Source organism: Halichoeres trimaculatus, unplaced genomic scaffold, assembly GCF_033239565.1.
Source record: "Halichoeres trimaculatus isolate MK-OKI-2021-1 unplaced genomic scaffold, fHalTri1.1 fHalTri1_scaffold_20, whole genome shotgun sequence".
Classification (NCBI taxonomy): Eukaryota; Metazoa; Chordata; class Actinopteri; order Labriformes; family Labridae; genus Halichoeres; species Halichoeres trimaculatus.
Window position 1 is genome coordinate 151,360 of NW_027437198.1, and position 21,869 is coordinate 173,228.

The following is a 21,869-nucleotide window of genomic DNA, read 5'->3' on the forward strand; positions in this document are numbered from 1 at the left end:
AAGAGACAGATGTCTGGAGTTTGTACCTGCTAATAATGTCCATGATGAATATTTATAATAAAGAAACGAGCTCTGGGTTAGAGGCTCAGGAGCATCTAAAAGCCCCTCTGAGGAACTCTCAGTTTGTGCGGCTTTTTGCGCCCCCTGTTGGACAAACTGACACCCTTCAGCAGGTCTCATCCTGTACCTGTGTGAGTCATGAGTTCATTAACAGTTGGACGTCTCCCTCGTGCTGAATCTAAACCGTTTTCTGCTGTAGCTCTGTCTTTCTCCTCAGTCTTTGTGCTACAGGTCCAATTCTCCCCCCTGACCCATTACCCGTTAAACACAGGGTCTGTACTGTCCGATGATCCACTGCTGCTGGACTGTCCTGAGCCGTCACCAGAACCTGACAGTACTGGTTCTAACAGGGACCCGCTCCTCCTCCTCTGTGCTCACATGTAGGTGTTGGGGGGGTCCGTGACAGCCAGGTGGAAGTACTCAGGTGAGCCGTCCTGCTCCTGCAAGTTGTTGCTCGACTCCCTTTGACGGATTTTGGTGGACAGGGTCTTCTTGAAGCGCTCGCTCCCGTCTCCTCGCTTCTTGGCGCTGGAAATGATCATCTCAGCCAGGTTCTGCTGCAGCTGCTGGAAGTTCTCCCTGAGACGGTGACACAGAGGACATTCAGATCAGAGACACAAACACAGGAAGAGTCCTCATTCTCCAGCAAACCTCCGAGTGTCTGCTGAGCTGAGACAGAGGACGAGATCTGCAGAACGTCCTCACTGAGTTCAGAGGCAGGCTGTGGGTGACTTACGCTGTGGGTGGAGTTGGTAGGTTGTATTTCCCTCCGGTCACTCCTGTTAACCAGTACGTCAGCTCTTTGCCTTTACCCTGCAGAGTGTGTGAGGGAGGAGAGTGGCTGTCACTGTTTCCATCAGAGAGAGAGTCTGCAGAGCTGAGGACATGACCAGCTCACCTTGAGGTACGTCTCTCCTCGCTCCTCAAACTCAAAGTTCCCGTCTGTCCTCTGCAGGATCCTGATCGTGGACCCGCTGACGTGGATCCTCAGAGCTGCAGGGACAGACAGAGAGCCCTCAGTTCTGCAGGAGTGTGTTTGGTGTTATGACTGCTGTCAGAGTGTGTGTGTGTGAGTGTGTGTCTCTTACGCAGGCCTGTGGACTCCATGCGCGACGCTGTGTTGACTGTGTCCCCAAATAGACAGTAACGAGGCATCTTGTTCCCCACCACTCCTGCTGCACAAGGACCTACAGCACACACACACACACACACACACACACACACACACACGCACACACGCACACGCACACACACACACACACACACACACACACACACACACACACACACACACACACACACACATTTATCTTTTTTTCAATCTGTCTCCTGCTCAAATGGAGCTATATGGCAAATTTTGACACAGAAAAATGCTGACTCATATTTTGGAGTGGATTGTCTAAAGAACAATAATAATATTTTCACTTCAGCAGCTTTAAGGTGTTAGTCCCTCACCTGAGTGCACACCGATCCGGATCCACAGAGGGATCCCAGGCAGGTGCTGCAGCTCAAAGGTCCCCACGAAGGCCAGGATGTCCAGGGCCATGTGAGCGATGTCCACGGCGTGCCTGTCACCGTTACGTTTGGGCAATCCTGAGGCCACCATGTAGGCGTCTCCTATCGTCTCCACCTGATGGACAGATAGATAGGAGGATAAGATAGAGCAGATAGATTGGATAGATTAGATATAAGGATAGATTATAATGGTAACCACAGTCATTGAGTTTAGCCAGACACAGTCTCCTCTGCTGTTGGGACAATTGTTTACACTCCTCATCCCGATCCATGATCATTTTTTGGTAAGCATGTGAAATGTTTTTTATCGTTCCGACCAATTAATGCAACAAAAACGCAGCAGTAATTTACTGTTTTGTACAGTAATCCTACATAGCTGTGAGCTCAGTTCCTTTCTGCTGTGAGCATAGACTATGGTTGTGAGAGTGCCTCCAACATGGTCCAGCTTGAGTTAAAGACCTCACATAGAAAACACTCAATAGGAAAAAAAAAAAAGCAGAAGCTAAATCTGATAAAGCAGCAGAAATCGATGATGCATCCATCAGAAAATGAATCAGTAGCAAAATCTGGCAGAACACTTGTATCTGTTCCTGTTAGTGACACTGGAGATTAGCATGCTCACCGCTAACTCTGACCCACCACAACAATGCTAACCTACAAAGCTAACCAGGAGGATTTATTCTAACCTGGAAGACTTGAAACCAGGAAGAAGACCAGGAGGGCAGAGACCAGAAACCAGGAGGATAGAGACCAAAGACCAGAGAAACAGAGGGTCAAGAGGACAGAGACCAGGGAGGACAGAGACCAGACACCAGGGGGACAGGGACCAGAAACATGGAGGACAGAGACCAGAAACCAGGTGGACAAAAAGACTAGGGGAACAGAGGCCAGAAAACAGGGGGACAGAGACCAGAAACCAGGAGGATGGAGACCAGAAAACCAGGAGGAGAGAGACCAGAAACCAGGTGGACAAAAAGACCAGGGAGGACAGAGACCAGAAACCAGGGAAGACAAGACCGGAAACCAGGGGGACAGGGACCAGAAACCAGGAGGATAGAGACAAAATACAAATGAAACAGAGGCTTAAGATGACAGAGACCAGGGAGGACAGAGACCAGAAAACCAGGGGGACAGGGAGCAGAAACCAGGAGGACAGAGACCAGAAACCAGGTGGACATAAAGACTAGGGAGGACAGAGTCCAGATACCAGGGGGACAGGGACCAGAAACCAGGAGGATAGAGACAAAAGACAAATGAAACAGAGGCTTAAGATGACAGAGACCAGGGAGGACAGAGACCAGAAACCAGGGGGACAGGGAGCAGAAACCAGGAGGACAGAGACCAGAAACCAGGTGGACATAAAGACTAGGGAGGACAGAGTCCAGATACCAGGGGGGCAGGGACCAGAAACCAGGAGGACGGAGACCAAAGAGCAGAGAAACAGAGGCTCAAGAGGACAGAGACCAGGGAGGACAGAGACCAGAAACCAGGGAGACAAAAAGACCAGGGGGGACAGAGACCAGAAACCAGGAGGATAGATACCAGGGGCGCAAAGACCAGGTGAACAGAGGCCAGGAGGACAGAGACCAGGAGGACAGAAACCAGGGACCAATAACCTTGAGACTAGAGAAACAGAAACCAGAAGCCAGGAGGGCAGAGACCGGAGACCAGGAGGACAGGGACCCAAAACCAGGTGGACAAAAGACCAGGGGCACAAAGACCAGGGGAACAGAGGCCAGGAGGACAGAGACCAGTAGGACAGAAACTAGGACAGAGACTTGAGACTAGAGAAACAGAGACCAGGAGAACAGAAGCCAGGAGGACAGAGACCAGGAGGCCAGAGACCAGAGACCAGAGAAACAGAGACCAGAAACCAGGAGGATAGATAACAGGAGGACAGAGACCAGGAGAGCAGAGACCAGAAACCAGAGAAACAGAGACCAGAAACCAGGAGGACAGAAACCAGGAGGACAGAGACCAGGAGGACAGAAACCAGGGGGACAGAGACCAGGAGGACGGAAACCAGGAGGACAGAAACCAGGAGGACAGAAACCAGGAGAGCAGAGACCAGAGACCAGAGAAACAGAGACCAGAAACCAGGAGGACAGAAACCAGGAGGACAGAAACCAGGAGGACAGAAACCAGGAGGACAGAAACCAGAGACACAGAGACCAGAAACCAGGAGGACAGAAACCAGGAGGACAGATACCAGGAGGACAGAGACCAGGAGAGCAGAGACCAGGAGAGCAGAGACCAGGAGGACAGAGACCAGGAGAGCAGAGACCAGGAGGACAGAGACCAGGAGAGCAGAAACCAGGAGGACAGATACCAGGAGGACAGAGACCAGGAGGACTGTTTGGCTGAGTTGAGACTTGTTAGTTAACCCACCTATCAGTTAAAGTTTATCTAATGTTACGGCTGTGTCAGACTGACTAATGCTCAACCAGCAGGGGTTACCTGGTTAATGGTTATTAACCAGTCACAGATGTGTGTCACTGTCACCATAAGACCTTCAACATCCCAATCTCCAAACTCAGAGCTGTAGTTTTGTTTAAAGTCAGGAATTTAGTCCGTTTTTCATCTCAATGCTTTTCAGATTAAAACTCTGAAGGTTGAAACTTTTACTCGGTAGGAATAATTCTCCTTTTTTATTCTTTCTTTTTTTATTGCTGTTGTTTTGTTTTTGGTCAAAAGTCTAAAGTTCCCCCTTTAGAGAGCTCCTCCTCCCCTCTCCACCACTGCTTTGACGAATGGTTAAACAAGTTCATGTAAAATTAGCATTTAGCGTGGCTGACCCAGGTATTTTCCATCTTACAGTTTAGACTAACATGCTTCACTATGTGGTCCAGAGGACTAAACCTCCTATCTAAAGACACATCTGACTCGGCTTGGCGGCAGCAGGTCTACCTGAGTCCTTCAGCTCACCTTGTAGACGTCATGGTGGTCCAGGATGCTGTCAAAGTTCTTGTAGATGTCGTTGAGCATGTCAACCACCTGGATGGGGGTGCTGTAGTGACATAGCGTAGTGAATCCCACGATGTCGCTGAAATAGATGGTGACCTCCTCGTAAAGCTCTGGTTTCACTGCTCCTGTCTCCTTCAGCGAACGCACCACAGGGCTGAGGAGAGACGGGACAAGGAGGTGTTTGTTAGTGGTTTCTAACAGGATTAAAGCTTATAAAGGATGAGGAAACAGGCTTGGAAACCCTGAGGGAAGCTGCAGAGGATGGTTTGTGCTCAGTTATCCACCTGCAGGCAGCAGGAGGAACAGAATAAGCTCACCCAGGCAGCAGCATGAAGTTCAGGCGATCTGCTCGGTCCCGCTCAGCCTTGTACAGAGACGTTCTCTCCTCCACCAGACGCTCCAGAGTCCTCGAGTACATCTGCAGTCGACGGATCAGGTTGTCCATGTACGTCTCACTGGCCTGGTTGTGTAAATTGCTGCATCACATAAAGAAAAGTTGGATTAATGTTTGCACTTAAACACCAACTACTGTTCAGTTACTGAGTGTAAATCTAAATGAGGTGTGGGGTTGATGAACCTGAAGATCTTTCCCAGAGTTAACTCAATCCTCTTAAAATCTGGCCTCCGTTCTGGGTCTTCGTCCCAGCAGTTTTTCATCAGGCAGTAGAGCTGTGAACACAAACGGGAGGAGGAGAAGTTAGCTTTCTTTATTTCACTTAGGGACGTGCAGGGAGGGGTGTATGGGGGACCAAATCTGTCAAAATTAAAGATGAATAAAAGTAAAAATAAAAAGAGGTACAAAAGTAAATAAAAAGATAAGAGTAGAAATAAATACAAAAATAAATGTGGAAATAGAATGAAATATGAATAGATAAGTAAACTAAAGAGCTCTGCTCTCATATTTATTTATTTATTTACTTTATTTTATCTTTTTCTGAGGCAGACACAGTCAGCATGAAACACAGGAGGAAACGTTATCTTAATGAGGGGGTGGTCCTAAGTGTGTCTTGAGTTGAACTGTTTGCCTATTGGCGGCTCCACATGTGAGTGCAGAAATCATGGAGGTATACCTGCCAACAGCCACAGGAAGAGGAAGTATACAGGAAGTCTATTTCTACTTTTATTTTTCTATTTCATTTTGACTTTTCTTTCTTTCTTTCTTTCTTTCTTTTCTTTTTTTCTTTCTTTCTTTCTTTCTTTCTTTCTTTCTTTCTTTCTTTCTTTTCTTTCTTTCTTTCTTTCTTTCTTTCTTTCTTTCTTTCTTTCTTTCTTTCTTTTCTTTCTTTCTTTCTTTCTTTCTTTCTTTCTATTTTCTTTTTTTTCTTTCTTTCTTTCTTTCTTTCTTTCTTTCTTTTCTTTATGTGTATATATATATATATATATATATATATATATATATATATATATATATATATATATATATATATATATATATAGAGAGAGAGAGAGAGAGAGAGAGAGAGAGAGAGAGAGAATTATATGAATTTTATTTTCACTTTATTTGTAGTTTTGGCAGTTTTGGTCCTCCATATGTTTGGTGGTCTCTTACCTCCACCTCTTGCTCTGACGCTCCTTCAAAGTTGAGGTCTGGTCTGAAGACGCTCATGCCGCTGGGGTACTGCACCCTGTAGATCTTCTCTGAGGGGGGATATAAACCATGATATAACCATCACTGAGTCTGCTGTGCAGCAGAAACGTCCTCCATGACTGGTCAATGTTTTTTCTCCCACAGCTCGACCCACCTGTGGGATCAGAGCAGTACGGCGTGTAGAAAGGCGTCCGCCTCAGCATGATCTCATGGGAAATGATGCCGTAGCTGTAGACGTCTCCTTTCTGAGACACGCCGTCTCTACGGAGATGCTCCGGGGCTGTCCACACGTCTGAGGGATGAGGAGAGGAGAGGATGAGCTGATCTCCATCATCATCAGTAACTCACCTGAAGTCAGTGAGGACTGAAGGTGAGCAGCACCTCTGCCCGGCCTCAGAATGGTGTGACAGCCGAAGTCCGTGATCTTTACCACCATACGGTTATCAACCACACAGTTAGTGGACTTCAGGCGCCCGTGCACGTTGATGTTACTGGAGTGGAGATAGGACATGCCCTGTGAGGGACAGAGAGACAATGAGCCAGAGCTTTATCAACCTCCCCTTCACCTGAGGAGCAGGATGTTAACATCACACCCAGGGATTGGTACCTTTCACATTCCAAAAATACACTACTGATGCCCTGTACTAAGCAAACGGTACAGGTACTCAACGGAACCAACCCCAGTCAATCTTAAACATGCAGTACTCAATGTCAGATCTTTAAAAACAAATCATTTTTAATTAATAATTCTATTTCCTCTTATGATCTTGATTTTATGTTTTTAACTGAGACATGGCTTGACAAAAACACAGCTAAAGCAGTCCTGATTGAGTCCAGTCCACCTCATTTCAGTTTTGTGTCTGAAACACGACAAAACCAGAGGGGTGGGGGAGTCTGTGCCATATTCAGGGACAATATACTCACCTGCAAGTTGTGGTTTGGAGTTTTTTCATCATTTGAGTATGTGTCATTCAAAATGGAGCTAAAACAGTCTTCCATACTCTATATCACCATCTACAAACCACCTCAGAGTTGTTTTATTGATGATTTTACCGAATTTCTTTCAGTTGTGTGCACTGATTTCGACTGTTTGGTCATAACAGGGGACTTGAATGTGCACCTGGATGTAGCCCATGACAAACAAGCCAGAGAACTCACTGCTGTCCTTGAGACGTTTGGTTTAACTCAGCATGTGGCTGAACCCACCCACAGCAGAGGACACACTTTGGATGTGGTCATTACTAAGAATGTTTTCATTTCAAAAGTGGATGTTGTCGATGTTGCTCTGTCTGATCATTTCTGTGTTTTCTTTGACCTGTCTGTTACACCCAAACCAGCATTTGGGTCTGCAGTCGTTAAGAGGAGACTCATAAATGACAGCACAGGGACACAGTTCAAGGAAATGATTCAGTTTGATGATGCCCTGTGTTCTAATGTTGATGACCTGATGAGCTCTTACACGTCAAGTGTTTTAAATGTTTTGGATACCATTGCACCTGTCAAGGTTAGAATGGTTAAAGATAGGCAAAAGGCGCCATGGAGAACAGAAGACTCAGTCAGGACACAGAAAAGGGAGTGCCGTAGAGCTGAGGAAATGGCGCGAGTCAAAGCTCCAGGTTCATTATGAGATCTACAAAGAAAAGTTATGTGTGTTTAACCAGACTTTACGTAGAACAATGGAGAACTATTTTTCTCAAATCATCAAAAACTACAGTAACAACTCTCGTGTCCTGTTTGCTACAGTCAACAGATTAACAAATCCTCCAGCTTCACTGCCCCCAGAACTCATTTCTACATCCAAATGCAATGAGTTCACAATATTCTTTAACGACAAAGTTCAAGCCATTAAAAGTACAATAATTTCATCAATACAAGGAACTACTCTGCAGCCACTTAGACATCCAGAGCTGACACATTTCTCATTAGTAACTGACAAAACAGTCGAAGAGATCATCTGCAATCTGAGTCCATCAGCGTGCTGCCTTGACGAGTTACCCACTAGATTTCTAAAGTCTGTGTTGAGCAGTTTGTTACCACAACTCGCTCATCTGGTCAACATCTCCCTTCAGACTGGAACATTTCCAAAGGCCTTAAAAACTGCTGTCATTAAGCCTCTCCTGAAGAAGAGCAGTCTTAATGCCACAGTACTGAATAACTACCGGCCTGTATCAAACCTGCCATTCTTAGGCAAAGTCCTGGAAAAAGTTGTATACCAACAGCTTACTGACTTTCTCCTGCATAACAATGTGTTTGATACTTTCCAATCAGGCTTCAGGCCCCACCACAGCACTGAGACAGCTCTGGTCAAGGTGACAAATGATATCCGCCTGAACACAGACGCAGGCAAAGTCTCAGTCTTAGTTTTGCTGGATCTGAGCGCTGCCTTTGACACTGTTGACCATGTGATCTTATTACAGAGGTTAGAAAACTGGGTGGGAATCTCTGGTACTGCTTTAAACTGGTTCAAGTCCTATCTCGAGGGCAGGACTTTCTTTGTTGAAATTGGTAACTGTGTCTCAGACCAAATGGCCCTGACCTGTGGTGTTCCCCAGGGTTCAATCCTGGGACCCCTATTGTTTAATTTGTACATGCTCCCATTGGGTCAGCTAATACGCAGCTGTAACGTGTCCTACCACAGCTATGCTGATGACACTCAGATCTACGTGTTAATGACGGCAGGCCAACATGGGCCTGTAGATTCACTCTGTCGCTGCGTTGAACAGATCAGTGTGTGGATGCAGAACAATTTCCTCCAGCTGAACTCAGACAAAACTGAAACCATTGTCTGTGGCCCACAGAAACAAAGAGAAAGGGTTATCAGTCACCTTCAGACTCTCTCTCTGAATGTGAGTAACCAGGTTAGAAATCTAGGGGTGATATTGGACTCAGACCTGAACTTTAACAGCCACATTAAATCAATAACATCAGCGGCTTTTTACCATCTAAAAAACATTGCCAGGATTAAGGGAATAGTGTCTAAACCTGACTTAGAGAGACTGATCCATGCATTTGTCTCCAGCAGGTTAGATTACTGTAACGGCCTGCTCACTGGACTCTCAAAACGAGCTATAAGACAGCTACAGTACATCCAGAATGCTGCTGCTCGGGTCCTGACCAGAACCAGTGGCTCAGAGAATAGACTTTAAAACAGCTCTGCTTGTTTACAAGTCCCTTCATGGTCTAGCACCAAAGTACATCTCGGACATGCTAGAACCATATGAACCAAACCGGTCTCTGAGAACCTCAGGGAGAGGTCTCCTGCTGGTGTCCAGAGTCAGGACTAAACACGGTGAGGCTTCATTCCAGTTTTATGCCCCCAAAATCTGGATCAGTCTTCCAGAAGATGTGAGACAGGCCTCAACTCTGACAATGTTCAAAGCCCGGCTGAAAACAGTTCTGTTTAGCATAGCATACAACAACTGAAAGTATTTTATCTCTCCTCTTTTAATTTAATTAATCATTTTTAATGTTTTATGATGTGATTTTATGCAATGATTTTATTTTACCTATTGTGATTTCATTTTATGTTAGCTCTAAAGCACTTTGAATTACCGTGTGTATGAATTGTGCTCTACAAATAAACTTGCCTTGCCTACAAATTTTTTGGTACTTTTTTCCATTTTATGCGTTAAAAAAAATCAATTTGTTTAAAAATGAAATGTAAAAAATGTTCAATTTAACATATATATTCGTCAGTATATAACACTGCAGTGCTGTGTTCATGTCCAGCATGGAAAATCGTCTACTCCTCCACTCCTTCACAGTCACAAGGCTGCATTTAGGTACCTAAACATGGTACCTTTTGGGTTTACGTGAACCAGTACCCGGTACCTTTGACAGACCAACAGGCCGGTACCTATAAAAGTACCTAATTCAGTACCCATCCCTGATCACACCTGAGCTCTGACAGCAGTCTACCTGAGGTTGAGTTCTGTGCTCCAACCTCTGCAGGACTAATCTACACTTACAGATACAAAAACAAATGTCACAGACCTTTGCTATATCATACATGACTGATATCCTGAACTCCATGTCCATGAAGGTCTCATCAGGGTACGAGATCCTGTCGTTCAGAATGTACTGGAAAAAAACACAAACAGGGAAAGAAAGTAAAGATCTATCACCTTCAGAGCTCTGCCCACTGAGTGTTTCACTTTATAACACTTTAACTGTAATCACACACACACATACACACACACACTGTCAGTGCTCTTTAAACTGTGTCCCCACCTCTTATCAAATTGCCTGTACAGTTATTGTGAGCTGTGGAGAAAGGAGGTCACAGAGCTGTGTCATAAACATGTTTCTGTGCGTTCTCAGAGTGATTTAGACTGAGAGAGGTGTTTCAGGTAGAGCTCAGGTAGAGCTCAGGTAGAGCTCAGGTAAACTGGAATAATCAGTACAAATGAAGGCTTTGATGCAGAACAGATCAAAATGTGGATTAAATAAGTTTTAAAGGGGATACATTACACAAAATCCACATTTATATGGTCTGCTGACAAAAATATGTGTCCCTGGTGTGTCCACAACACCCCCTGATATCCAAAGATCCACCCTCCCCTCTTTGCCAGCCCCCTTTTTCTGGCCCTCTTCCTGCGTCCTCCTTCACTCAGGCTCTTGTTTCCTTACTGTGAAGACTGTGATCAACAGAATGACTAAAGGAGGAGAAAGCAGGTGAATTGCTCCGCTCTGGGCTGTATGAATGAACCATGGAGTGGCTACGCCTCTTACAGTTGTATGGTTGTGAAGCCAAAATAACCCTGTCAGAGCCAGAGTCCGGGCAGAAGAGACTATGAGGGACTCTGGGGGAATCTAAGTGAAGCCAGGTGAGAAAAATAAATTTAGTTTTTTTTTTTTCAGGAGTCTATCTCCCCCTCAATTTTACTAATCCAGAAAAAACTACACAAGAACTGCGGCTGTCAATCATCGTCAAACCTGATGTGAAACCCTTATTTTAACCTCTGATAACTCGTGAATAAGAAACTTCTCAGGAAAAAAGATTTAAACACATCACAGCCCAATAATATTTTTACATCATCACAGCATACAGATGTGAGAAACATTTCTACCAGGTGTTTTTATTGACCACAGCCCATCTCTACAGAGCCCCCTAGGGGACACAGTGAGATTTTTTTTTCAGGAAAGCTTTTGCGTTCCCTGGTAATACTTTTGCATTCATTTCATGATCAAAGTACAGCTACTTTATATGATCAAACTATTAACCAGTCTACCCCGGTTAATAGTACCCCGGAACTGGTGCACTCCGTACCAGTTCTCATTGTAAATTTTCACTGTCAAAAAAAGCAATCTTTGTATATATCTTGCTCCAATTTAAATATGTAAATAGTAATATTTCTCTACTTTTCTATATTTCTTTGTTTCTTCATATTTCTTCAAATTTCTAATTTTATGTTCTATTATCATATTCTATTTTTAATTGTTATCGCATTACTGCACTTTGTTTATTTCGTGAGCTGCTGTGGCAAAAAAAATTTCCCCCAAGGGGGATCAATAAAAGAATATTCTATTCTATTCTATTCTATTCTATTCTATTCTATTCTATTCTATTCTATTCTAATAACCTGAAATACAGTCTTCCATCCCCCCGCTGCTCCTTCACAGACCTGGGAGTCATTTATCATTCGTCAAAGTGATGGCATTAAGTTAAAAATTGAGTCTTTTGCTTTCACTTCCTGTTGCTTGACTAACCAGTGTGCTGGTGGCTGTACTGCAGCCAGCCACCAGGGGGAGCAGTTTTTGTGGAGACCTCACTTTGAACCTAGCAAGATGACGTCCATTTTTTTTTACAGTCAATTTAACGAACACAGGTGGCTTCTCCTCCACCCAGCGTCTGAGGATTTTTAATTCTTATTATTTTATGACTTGGTTGTTGGTGTGGTCCCAGAGGTTGGGGCCTGTTCCACAGTGAAAGCTCGTTTGGTGGGTGTAGCTGCAGTGTGTTGTTGTTGTTGTTGTTGTTGTTGTGTGTGTGTGTGTGTGTGTGTGTGTGTGTGTGTGTGTGTGTGTGTGTGTGTGTGTGTGTGTGTGTGTGTGTGTGTGTGTGTGTGAGAACCATGGCGTGCGCTCACCCTGAGCGAGCCTCTCTGACACAGCTCAAACACCCCGAACACACCGTACTCGAACTTCACCGTGCCGTAGAACTTGGTCAGGTTGTAGTAATCGATGCGCAGCAGCTGGAACAGAGGACATGAAAGTGAGTCTTAAACAGACACCTGCTTTGGTTATCCTGGGGTGTGACATGATATTTCTGTCACAGTCTTTGTTTTCATTGACTGATCCAAGGTTCCTCACCGTGTTGAGCTCGATCCTCTGGTCCTGGGTGAAGTCTCCGTCAGTGTGCTTCAGCTCTTTTAGGATGACGGGCTGAGACACAGACACAAACATTGTTTCTGCCTCTTTGCTTCTTTTATTGTCGTACAGTTAGACATTCATTCTGGGTGTTGGTACCTTCTTGTCGTAGCGTGCCCGGTGGCTGAAGTACGTGCTGTCCTTCCTCTTATCGTCATCAATCTGTTCGGTTCAAACACAAACAGTCTTATCTGATTTCTTATCAGGATGTGATCTGTTCACTTTTTAAGAGCACGTTATGTGAAAGTGAGTTTCCTCGATCAAAGGTTAACAACAGCACATCTCATTTTTTTTAAAACAACACTTCTTTAATCTTTTATCATCTGATTTTGTGTGTTCTTTTAGCACCTCTCCCCTCATTTTGTGTGGAAGTCCTAAACTTGGTAACTTCCTGCTCAGCTTATCTGACTATGCCTTGTAAATCTGCGCCTCTGTCAGCCGTCCAATCTGTGGCACGTGAGGCAACGTGTGGGAATCAAACACAGCTTCTCCTCTGATCCTGTCTGTCTTCAGATACACATCACGTACTCAACCAGAAGAGTCACAGCGCGTGTGAGGAGGTTCAGATATCATTGTGTGTAGACCCTCAACAGGAGACAGGTCAATGATCTGCTCACCTTTAGAGACACCTCCTTTTCATCCAGCGGGACGATCAGGTGAGAGTTGATATGAGACCATTTCTTCTGCAGCAGGCGCTCCTTCCTGTTCTGTCTGATATCAATTACCAAAAACACACACAGGGTTTCAAACAATCAACCCCCTGATCAGATGATTCATGAAGTAAGGGCTTTTGGTGTGAAACTGTGGGGAGGTGTGTGACTGATGGTTACCTGTAGAAGATGAGGGCGATCGCTGTCACCACAACCACACTGAGACTCAGGACGATCACAATCACATCCTGAGTGTTCAAGTCTGAGGAGACAAACACCACTTCACCAGAGGGTTTCTCAAAAAGCATCATATAAACAGACCAAACTAGGATGAGACTCAAATCAGATAGATCAAGCTCTCATCAGACTCTAATCAGACTCTCATCAAGCTCTCATCAGACTCTCATCAGACTCTTATCAAGCTCTAATCAGACTCTCATCAGACTCTCATTAAACTCTTATCAGACTCTCATCAAGCTCTCATCAAGCTCTGTTAAGACTCTAATCAAGCTCTAATCAGTCTCTCATCAGACTCTCATCAGACTCTCATCAGACTCTTATCAGACTCTCATCAGACTCTCATCATACTCTTATCAGACTCTCATCAAGCTCTCATCAAGCTCTAATAAGACTCTAATCAAGCTCTAATCAGACTCTCATCAGACTCTTATCAGACTCTCATCAAGCTCTCATCAGACACTCATCAGACTCAAAACAAGCTCTAATCGGACTCTCATCAGACTCTCATTAAGCTCTCATCAAGCTCTCATCAGACTTTCATCAAGCACTCATCAGACACTCATCAGACTCAAAAAAGCTCTTATCAGACTCTCATCAGACTCTGATCAGACTCTCATCAAGCTCTCATCAAGCTCTAATAAGACTCTTATAAAGCTCTCATCAGAGTCTCATCAGACTCTTATCAGACTCTCATCAAGCTCTCATCAAGCTCTGTTAAGACTCTAATCAAGCTCTAATCAGTCTCTCATCAGACTCTCATTAAACTCTTATCAGACTCTCATCAAGCTCTCATCAAGCTCTGTTAAGACTCTAATCAAGCTCTAATCAGTCTCTCATCAGACTCTTATCAGACTCTCATCAGACTCTTATCAGACTCTCATCAGACTCTTATCAGACTCTCATCAGACTCTTATCAGACTCTCATCAGACTCTCATCAGACTCTTATCAGACTCTCATCAAGCTCTCATCAAGCTCTAATAAGACTCTAATCAAGCTCTAATCAGACTCTCATCAGACTCTTATCAGACTCTCATCAAGCTCTCATCAGACACTCAGACTCAAAACAAGCTCTAAACGGACTCTCATCAGACTCTCATTAAGCTCTCATCAAGCTCTCATCAGACTTTCATCAAGCACTCATCAGACACTCATCAGACTCAAAAAAAGCTCTTATCAGACTCTCATCAGACTCTGATCAGACTCTCATCAAGCTCTCATCAAGCTCTTATAAGACTCTTATCAAGCTCTCATCAGAGTCTCATCAGACTCTTATCAGGCTCTCATCAGACCCTCATCAAGCTGTAATAAGACTCTCATCAATCTCTAAACAGACTCTAATCAAACTCTTATCAGACTCTCATCAAGCTCTCATCAAACTTTGATCAGACTCTCATCAGACTCTCATCTGACTCTCATCAAGCTCTAATCAGACTCTCATCAGACTCTCATTAAACTCTTATCAGACTCTCATCTAGCTCTAATCAAACTCTGATAAGACTCTCATCAAGCACTCATCAGACTCTCATCAGATTCTCATCAAGCTCTCATCAGACTCTCATCAGACTCTCATTAAGCTCTCATCAAGCTCTCATCAGACTTTCATCAAGCACTCATCAGACACTCATCAGACTCAAAAAAAGCTCTTATTAGACTCTCATCAGACTCTGATCAGACTCTCATCAAGCTCTCATCAAGCTCTAATAAGACTCTTATCAAGCTCTCATCAGAGTCTCATCAGACTCTTATCAGACTCTCATCAAGCTCTCATCAAGCTCTAATAAGACTCTCATCAATCTCTAAACAGACTCTAATCAAACTCTTATCAGACTCTCATCAAGCTCTCATCAAACTCTGATCAGACTCTCATCAAGCACTCATCAGACTCTCATCAGACTCTCATCAAGCTCTAATCAGACTCTCATCAGACTCTCATTAAACTCTTATCAGACTCTCATCTAGCTCTCATCAAACTCTGATAAGACTCTCATCAAGCACTCATCAGACTCTCATCAGATTCTCATCAAGCTCTCATCAGACTCTCATCAGACTCTCATCAAGTTCTAAATGGACTCTCATCAGAATCTCATCAAGTTCTCATCTGACTTTCATCAAGCTCAAATCAGACTCTCATCAGACTCTATCAGGCTCTCATCAGACTCTCATCAGATTCTCATCAAGTTCTTAATGGACTCTCATCAGAATCTCATCAAGTTCTCGTCTGACTTTCATCAAGCTCCAATCAGACTCTCATCAGACTCTCATCAGCCTCTCATCAGACTTTTATCAGACTCTCATCAGACTCTCATCAAGATCTTATCAGACTCTCATCAGACTCTAATTAGACTCTTATCAGACTCTCATCAGACCCTTATCAAGCTCTTCTCAGACTCTCATCAAGCTCTTATCAGACTCTCATCAGACTCTCATTAAACTCTTATCAGACTCTCATCTAGCTCTCATCAAACTCTGATAAGACTCTCATCAAGCACTCATCAGACTCTCATCAGATTCTCATCAAGCTCTCATCAGACTCTCATCAGACTCTCATCAAGTTCTAAATGGACTCTCATCAGAATCTCATCAAGTTCTCATCTGACTTTCATCAAGCTCCAATCAGACTCTCATCAAACTCTATCAGGCTCTCATCGGACTTTTATCAGACTCTCATCAAGTTCTAAATGGACTCTCATCAGAGTCTTATCAGACTCTCATCAGACTCTCATCACACTCTCATCAGACTCTCATCAAGCTCTCATCAGACTCTCATCACACTCTCATCAGACTCTCATCAAGCTCTTATCATACTATCATCAGACTCTCATTAGACTCTCATCAAGCTCTTATCAGACTCTCATCAGACTCTCATCAAGCTCTTATCAGACTCTCATCAAGCTCTCATCAGACTCTCATTAAAGCTTTTATCAGACTCTCATCTAGCTCTCATCAAACTCTGATAAGACTCTCATCAAGCACTCATCAGACTCTCATCAGATTCTCATCAAGCTCTCATCAGACTCTCATCAGACTCTCATCAAGCTCTTATCAGACTCTCATCAAGCTCTCATCAGACTCTCATTAAACTCTTATCACTCTCATCTAGCTCTCATCAAACTCTGATAAGACTCTCATCAAGCACTCATCAGACTCTCATCAGATTCTCATCAAGCTCTCATCAGACTCTCATCAGACTCTCATCAAGTTCTAAATGGACTCTCATCAGAATCTCATCAAGTTCTAATCTGACTTTCATTAAGCTCCAATCAGACTCTCATCAGACTCTATCAGGCTCTCATCAGATTCTCATCAGACTCTCATCAAGTTCTAAATGGACTCTCATCAGAATCCCATCAAGTTCTCATCTGACTTTCATCAAGCTCCAATCAGACTCTCATCAGACTCTCATCAGCCTCTCATCAGACTTTTATCAGACTCTCATCAGACTCTCATCAAGCTCTTATCAGACTCTCATCAGACTCTAATTAGACTCTTATCAGACTCTCATCAAGCTCTTATCAGACTCTCATCAGACTCTTATCAGACTCTCATCAGACTCTAATCAGACTCTCATCCGACTCTCATCAAGCTCTCATCAGACTCTCATCACACTCTCATCAGACTCTCATCAAGCTCTTATCATACTCTCATCAGACTCTCATTAGACTCTCAACAAGCTCTTATCAGACTCTCATCAGACTCTCATCAAGCTCTTATCAGACTCTCATCAGACTCTCATCAAGCTCTTATCAGACTCTCATCAAGCTCTCATCAGACTCTCATTAAGCTCTTATCAAGCTCCCATCATACTCTCATCAGACTCCCATCAAGCTCTTATCAGACTCTCATCAAGCTCTCATCAGACTCTCATTAAGCTCTTATCAAGCTCCCATCATACTCTCATCAGACTCTCATTAGACTCTCATCAGACTCTCATCAAGCTTTTAACAGACAACCTAAGGAAGACCTGAGGATGACCTGAGTAATTGGTAAAGGGTAAATGGACCAGTAATGATAGTACTTTTCTAGTCCCTCAGACCACTCAAAGCGCTTTGCACTGCTAGTCTTCATTCACCCATACACACCACATTCCCACAGTGATGGTAGATTTTTCCAATTTTCCTAATGGAAACCATCAGTTTTATCTAATCCATTCACACCTACCCACACACCACTGACCAACAGTGGGAGCAATTCGGGGTTCAGTGTCTTGCTCAAGGACACTTTGGCATGTGACTGCAGGAGCTGGAATCGAACCCAGACCTTCTGATTGAGAGAGAACTACTCTGCTCCTGAGCCACAGCCGCCCAGTATGACCTGAGGACATGCAGAGTGTGTTACCGTCTGGATTCTTTGGCACAGCTTCAGGCAGGCGATCCCCCCAGTACAGCGCTGGGTTTATGTCCCTCACTTGGGTTTCATTTCGGGACGTGTCGAACACTAACAGAGTTTCATACTGCAGAGAGACAGGGTGTTAGGCTCATGCTCATCTCAGTGTGATTCACTCTGTGAGAGACAGGAGTCTCACCTGGTTGGTGCGAACAGAAGTGTAAATCAGAGAGAAGTTAACGTCTCTGTCTCCGTACTCATCCAGCACATAGTGTCCTCCCATACCTGCTCACGTCAAACACAAGAAGGAAGAGCTCAGAACAGCCAGCTCGACTCAAGATACCAAACATCATCTGACTCGCTCATACGCACCATCGAAGGGGGTGTTTCCAAACCAGTTTTTGTCACTTAGAGGGACGTCCCTGTAGGATCTCCCGTTCTCTTTCTTACTGAGCTGCACCTCTCGCAGCATTTTTCCAAACAACAGCGTGCCGTCATGGTACCCAGCCAGGTAGTCATCAATCTGCCATCAGAGAGAAGGATGACCAGGATGAGTCAGACTTACAGGCAGCTGTCTGAGAGCTGGAGCTTGGACTTACCGTGCCGTTGTATGTCTGGTTCGCAGATCCATAGTTCCTGGGAGGCAGAGTCACCACCAACACGTCCTTCATCAGGTCACTGGAGGTGGTGTTGGTGTGATAGTTGGTGCTAGAGGAGGATGAGAGGCTCTGAGTCACATTCACAGAGTCTCAGCATGAAACCAGCAGAAAGGTTCGGGGTGGAAAAGCTTACTTGAAGATATCAAGGAGCAGGAAGATGGTGTCCTTATTTTTTGGCACTGACATGTTCTTTATCGTAACGATATCGTTGACGCTACCACACAGGATGAATACTGCAACATAAAACAGAAGAGTCAGAGACGTACTGTGCAACCTCCCTGGCCTCATCATATCAGCTTCAGGTGATCACACCTGACATGCTCAGTGCTCGGATCATATCTCCGATTCACCCACCGTTGCTGTGTCTGCTCGTCTTCCTGAGGGCTGCCTCCAGCTGCTTCTCACCTCGCAGCATCTCTCGTGTTATATTTGTGGCGAAACTTTTGGAGGACGCTTCCAGAGCGTTGTTGTACCTGTGTTAGAAATAGAGACATGGAGCAGAGAGTGGAGCATGCTGGGACATGAGGTCAGAGCTCACTCAGATGAACTGTGAGTCTCACCAGAAGCAGTCCTCTGAGACATTCTGGGATTTCTTGTAGACATAAACCTGCTCCCACTTGCTCTTGAACGGCAACTCCTTTTTTAGGAAGAAGATCAGTAAATCTGAGACTTTTCGCGCTGGGGGCAGGATCCTGGTAAGAACAGGCTTGAAGTCACATGAGAGGCCAAAGCTCCCAGGTGAGATGATGGGGATGGTGAGTTTGAAGCCAATAGTCTCACTGGGCAGGAGAAAAAGGGTTAAAAAATCCAGAGGTTGGCTGTGCTTGGACTCAAAGACAGGGACACAGACAGAGACACAGACAGAGACACAGACAGAGACACACAGACAGAAACACAGACAGAGACACAGACAGAAACACAGACAGAGACACAGACAGAAACACAGACAGAGACACAGACAGAGACACACAGACAGAAACACAGACAGAGACACAGACAGAAACACAGACAGAGACACAGACAGAAACACAGACAGAGACACAGACAGAGACACACAGACAGAGACACAGACAGAAACACAGACAGAGACACAGACAGAAACACAGACAGAGACACAGACAGAGACACACAGACAGAAACACAGACAGAGACACAGACTGAAACACAGACAGAGACACACAGACAGAGACACAGACAGAAACACAGACAGAGACACAGACAGAAACACAGACAGAGACACAGACAGAGACACACAGACAGAAACACAGACAGAGACACAGACAGAAACACAGACAGAGACACACAGACAGAGACACAGACAGAAACACAGACAGAGGCTCAGACAGAAACACAGACAGAGACACACAGACAGAAACACAGACAGAAACACAGACAGAAACACAGACAGAGACACGGACAGAAACACAGGAGAGACCCACAGACAGAGACACAGACAGAAACACAGACAGAGACTCAGACAGAAACACAGACAGAAACACAGACAGAGACACAGACAGAAACACAGACAGAGACTCAGACAGAAACACAGACAGAAACACAGACAAGAAGACACTTACTCCACCATCTGGTAGGTAGCATAGGTACAGGACGGACCCAGCATGACACAACCAACCTCGCTTTTATTCTGCAGAGACAAACTGCATGTCAGGTGTCTGTTACTGCTCCATCACAGAGATCAGACCAAACAGAGACAGAAAAGACCTGATCCAGCTCTGAGATACCCTGATGGATCAAACCACAGCCAGACAGCAGCTACATGATTCATGGTACTGATGAAAACATTATTCATGTCACTTATGAATAGATTATTCATGTCACTGATGAAGACATTAGTCATGTCACTGATGAATACATTATTCATGTCACTTATGAAGACATTATTCATGTCACTGATGAAGACATTATTCATGTCACTGATGAATACATTATTCATGTCACTGATGAAGACATGATTCATGTCACTTATGAATAGATGATTTATGTCACTGATGAATACATTATTCATGTCACTGATGAAGACATGATTCATGTCATTGATGAAGACATTATTCATGTCACTGATGAAGACATGATTCATGTCATTGATGAAGACATTATTCATGTCACTGAGGAAGACATGATTCATGTCATTGATGAAGACATGATTTATGTCACTGGTGAATACATGAAACATGTCACTGATAAAGACATGAAGGAGGAGCATCGATGTCAGAGGAGGGTCCTGATGGTCTATGAGAACATGAAGACCTGGTTTAAAGTGATGTGTTTTTGTTCCAGACTTACGTGGAGCGACTTGAGGATGGAAGTCCCCTCACAGGTGCTGCTCCCACAGCCCTGCCGGTTGAACATGTCGGTGCTGAAGTTGTTGTAGTTTGCTGTCAGAGTGAAATTCAAACCTAAACCCATGAAAAGAAGATGAAAGCTGTAATATTAGATTATTTATTCAGATGAACTCTGATTTATTGCTCTCTGGTCAAATCCAGCCTCTGGTTTTTGGCTCTGGAAAGTTTTTAAATGACATTTACAGCTGAAAAACCTGAGAAGTCCATGAAGACCTCCCTCTCTCCCAACAGTGAATCTCTGGTTGATGTATTTTAGTTTCTGACCCTGTATGAACATTTATCTCCTATCAGAGAAACTTCACACATCGATTTAGGCAGCAGCCATCTTATCTTTCACTTTTCTGTTTATGATGTTCCAGGAGCTTCTCTCACTCCTCTCACCTTGTTTTAAATCATAGACACTAAGGATCCTTTTCTTGTTTTCTCTGAATGAACTGTTCGAAGCTCAGAGTCTGCTTAAAGTGGTTCTGAAGGGTTTCGTGATCCCTACCTCTTTTTTCGTTCTCCTGTCTGTCTGCCTCTATAGCTTGCTGCACGACCTGCTTCACAGACGGTCGGCTTTGGTCTGTGCTGTCCTCCAGGTGCACCACATTTATCATGTAAGTTCGTTTTGAAGTCAAACAATCCCTCAGCATCTTGTTGGCGCCGCCCGACACAATCAGCAGCATTAACAGGTGAGATAACCTCTGAGCCCCGTACATCGTGTTCTTCAGTTTGTCCTTTATTCCCCAGGATCCTGTCTTTACCAGTTTCTACATGTCAGAAGAATGTATTTTCAGGGAAAAAGAAGTCTGAAGGCAATTTTCAGCAGCCGTCCTACCGAACCCAGTCCTTCCTCCTCAACAGAAAACAGAAGAACAAGCTCAGCAGGGACCAAACCGAAGCTACATTGTATGTGAACTCAGCGCCTGAGAACCCACCGTCCAGAATCCAGGTATGAAAAGTGATTCCTGAGCTGAAATCTGAGGCAGAAACCTTTTGAGGAAGTACTGGAGAGTAGAGAGGATCTGGATCGAAGAGTCTTTGTTGAGTTTCTGCAGCAGTATGTCAGCCTCAGATCGATCCTGCTGATCTCTCCGTCCTCTTTGCGTTAATGAACAACCATCCACTGACAGACTGAGGGCAGGGCTTGGCACA

General features: G+C 44.4%; 1 protein-coding gene across 1 annotated transcript; it reads right to left on the bottom strand.

Annotated features, from left to right (window-relative positions):
* Window positions 1–434: 434 nt before the first annotated feature.
* On the bottom strand, window positions 435–21,400 carry gucy2ca (guanylate cyclase 2Ca). Its single transcript, XM_074696905.1, has 27 exons — window positions 21,223–21,400; window positions 20,674–20,786; window positions 19,947–20,014; window positions 18,930–19,148; window positions 18,724–18,842; window positions 18,503–18,602; window positions 18,310–18,418; window positions 18,083–18,233; window positions 17,910–17,995; window positions 17,723–17,837; window positions 13,327–13,408; window positions 13,114–13,207; window positions 12,596–12,658; window positions 12,440–12,511; window positions 12,217–12,321; window positions 10,121–10,207; window positions 6,509–6,641; window positions 6,282–6,419; window positions 6,089–6,177; window positions 5,117–5,208; window positions 4,857–5,015; window positions 4,501–4,693; window positions 1,516–1,690; window positions 1,149–1,247; window positions 959–1,053; window positions 797–873; window positions 435–639 (listed from the first exon to the last, which is right to left on the bottom strand). Exons 1-27 carry the CDS (start codon window positions 21,398–21,400, stop codon window positions 435–437), a joined length of 3,216 nt encoding a protein of 1,071 aa, XP_074553006.1.
* Between the last annotated feature and the right edge of the window lie 469 nt (window positions 21,401–21,869).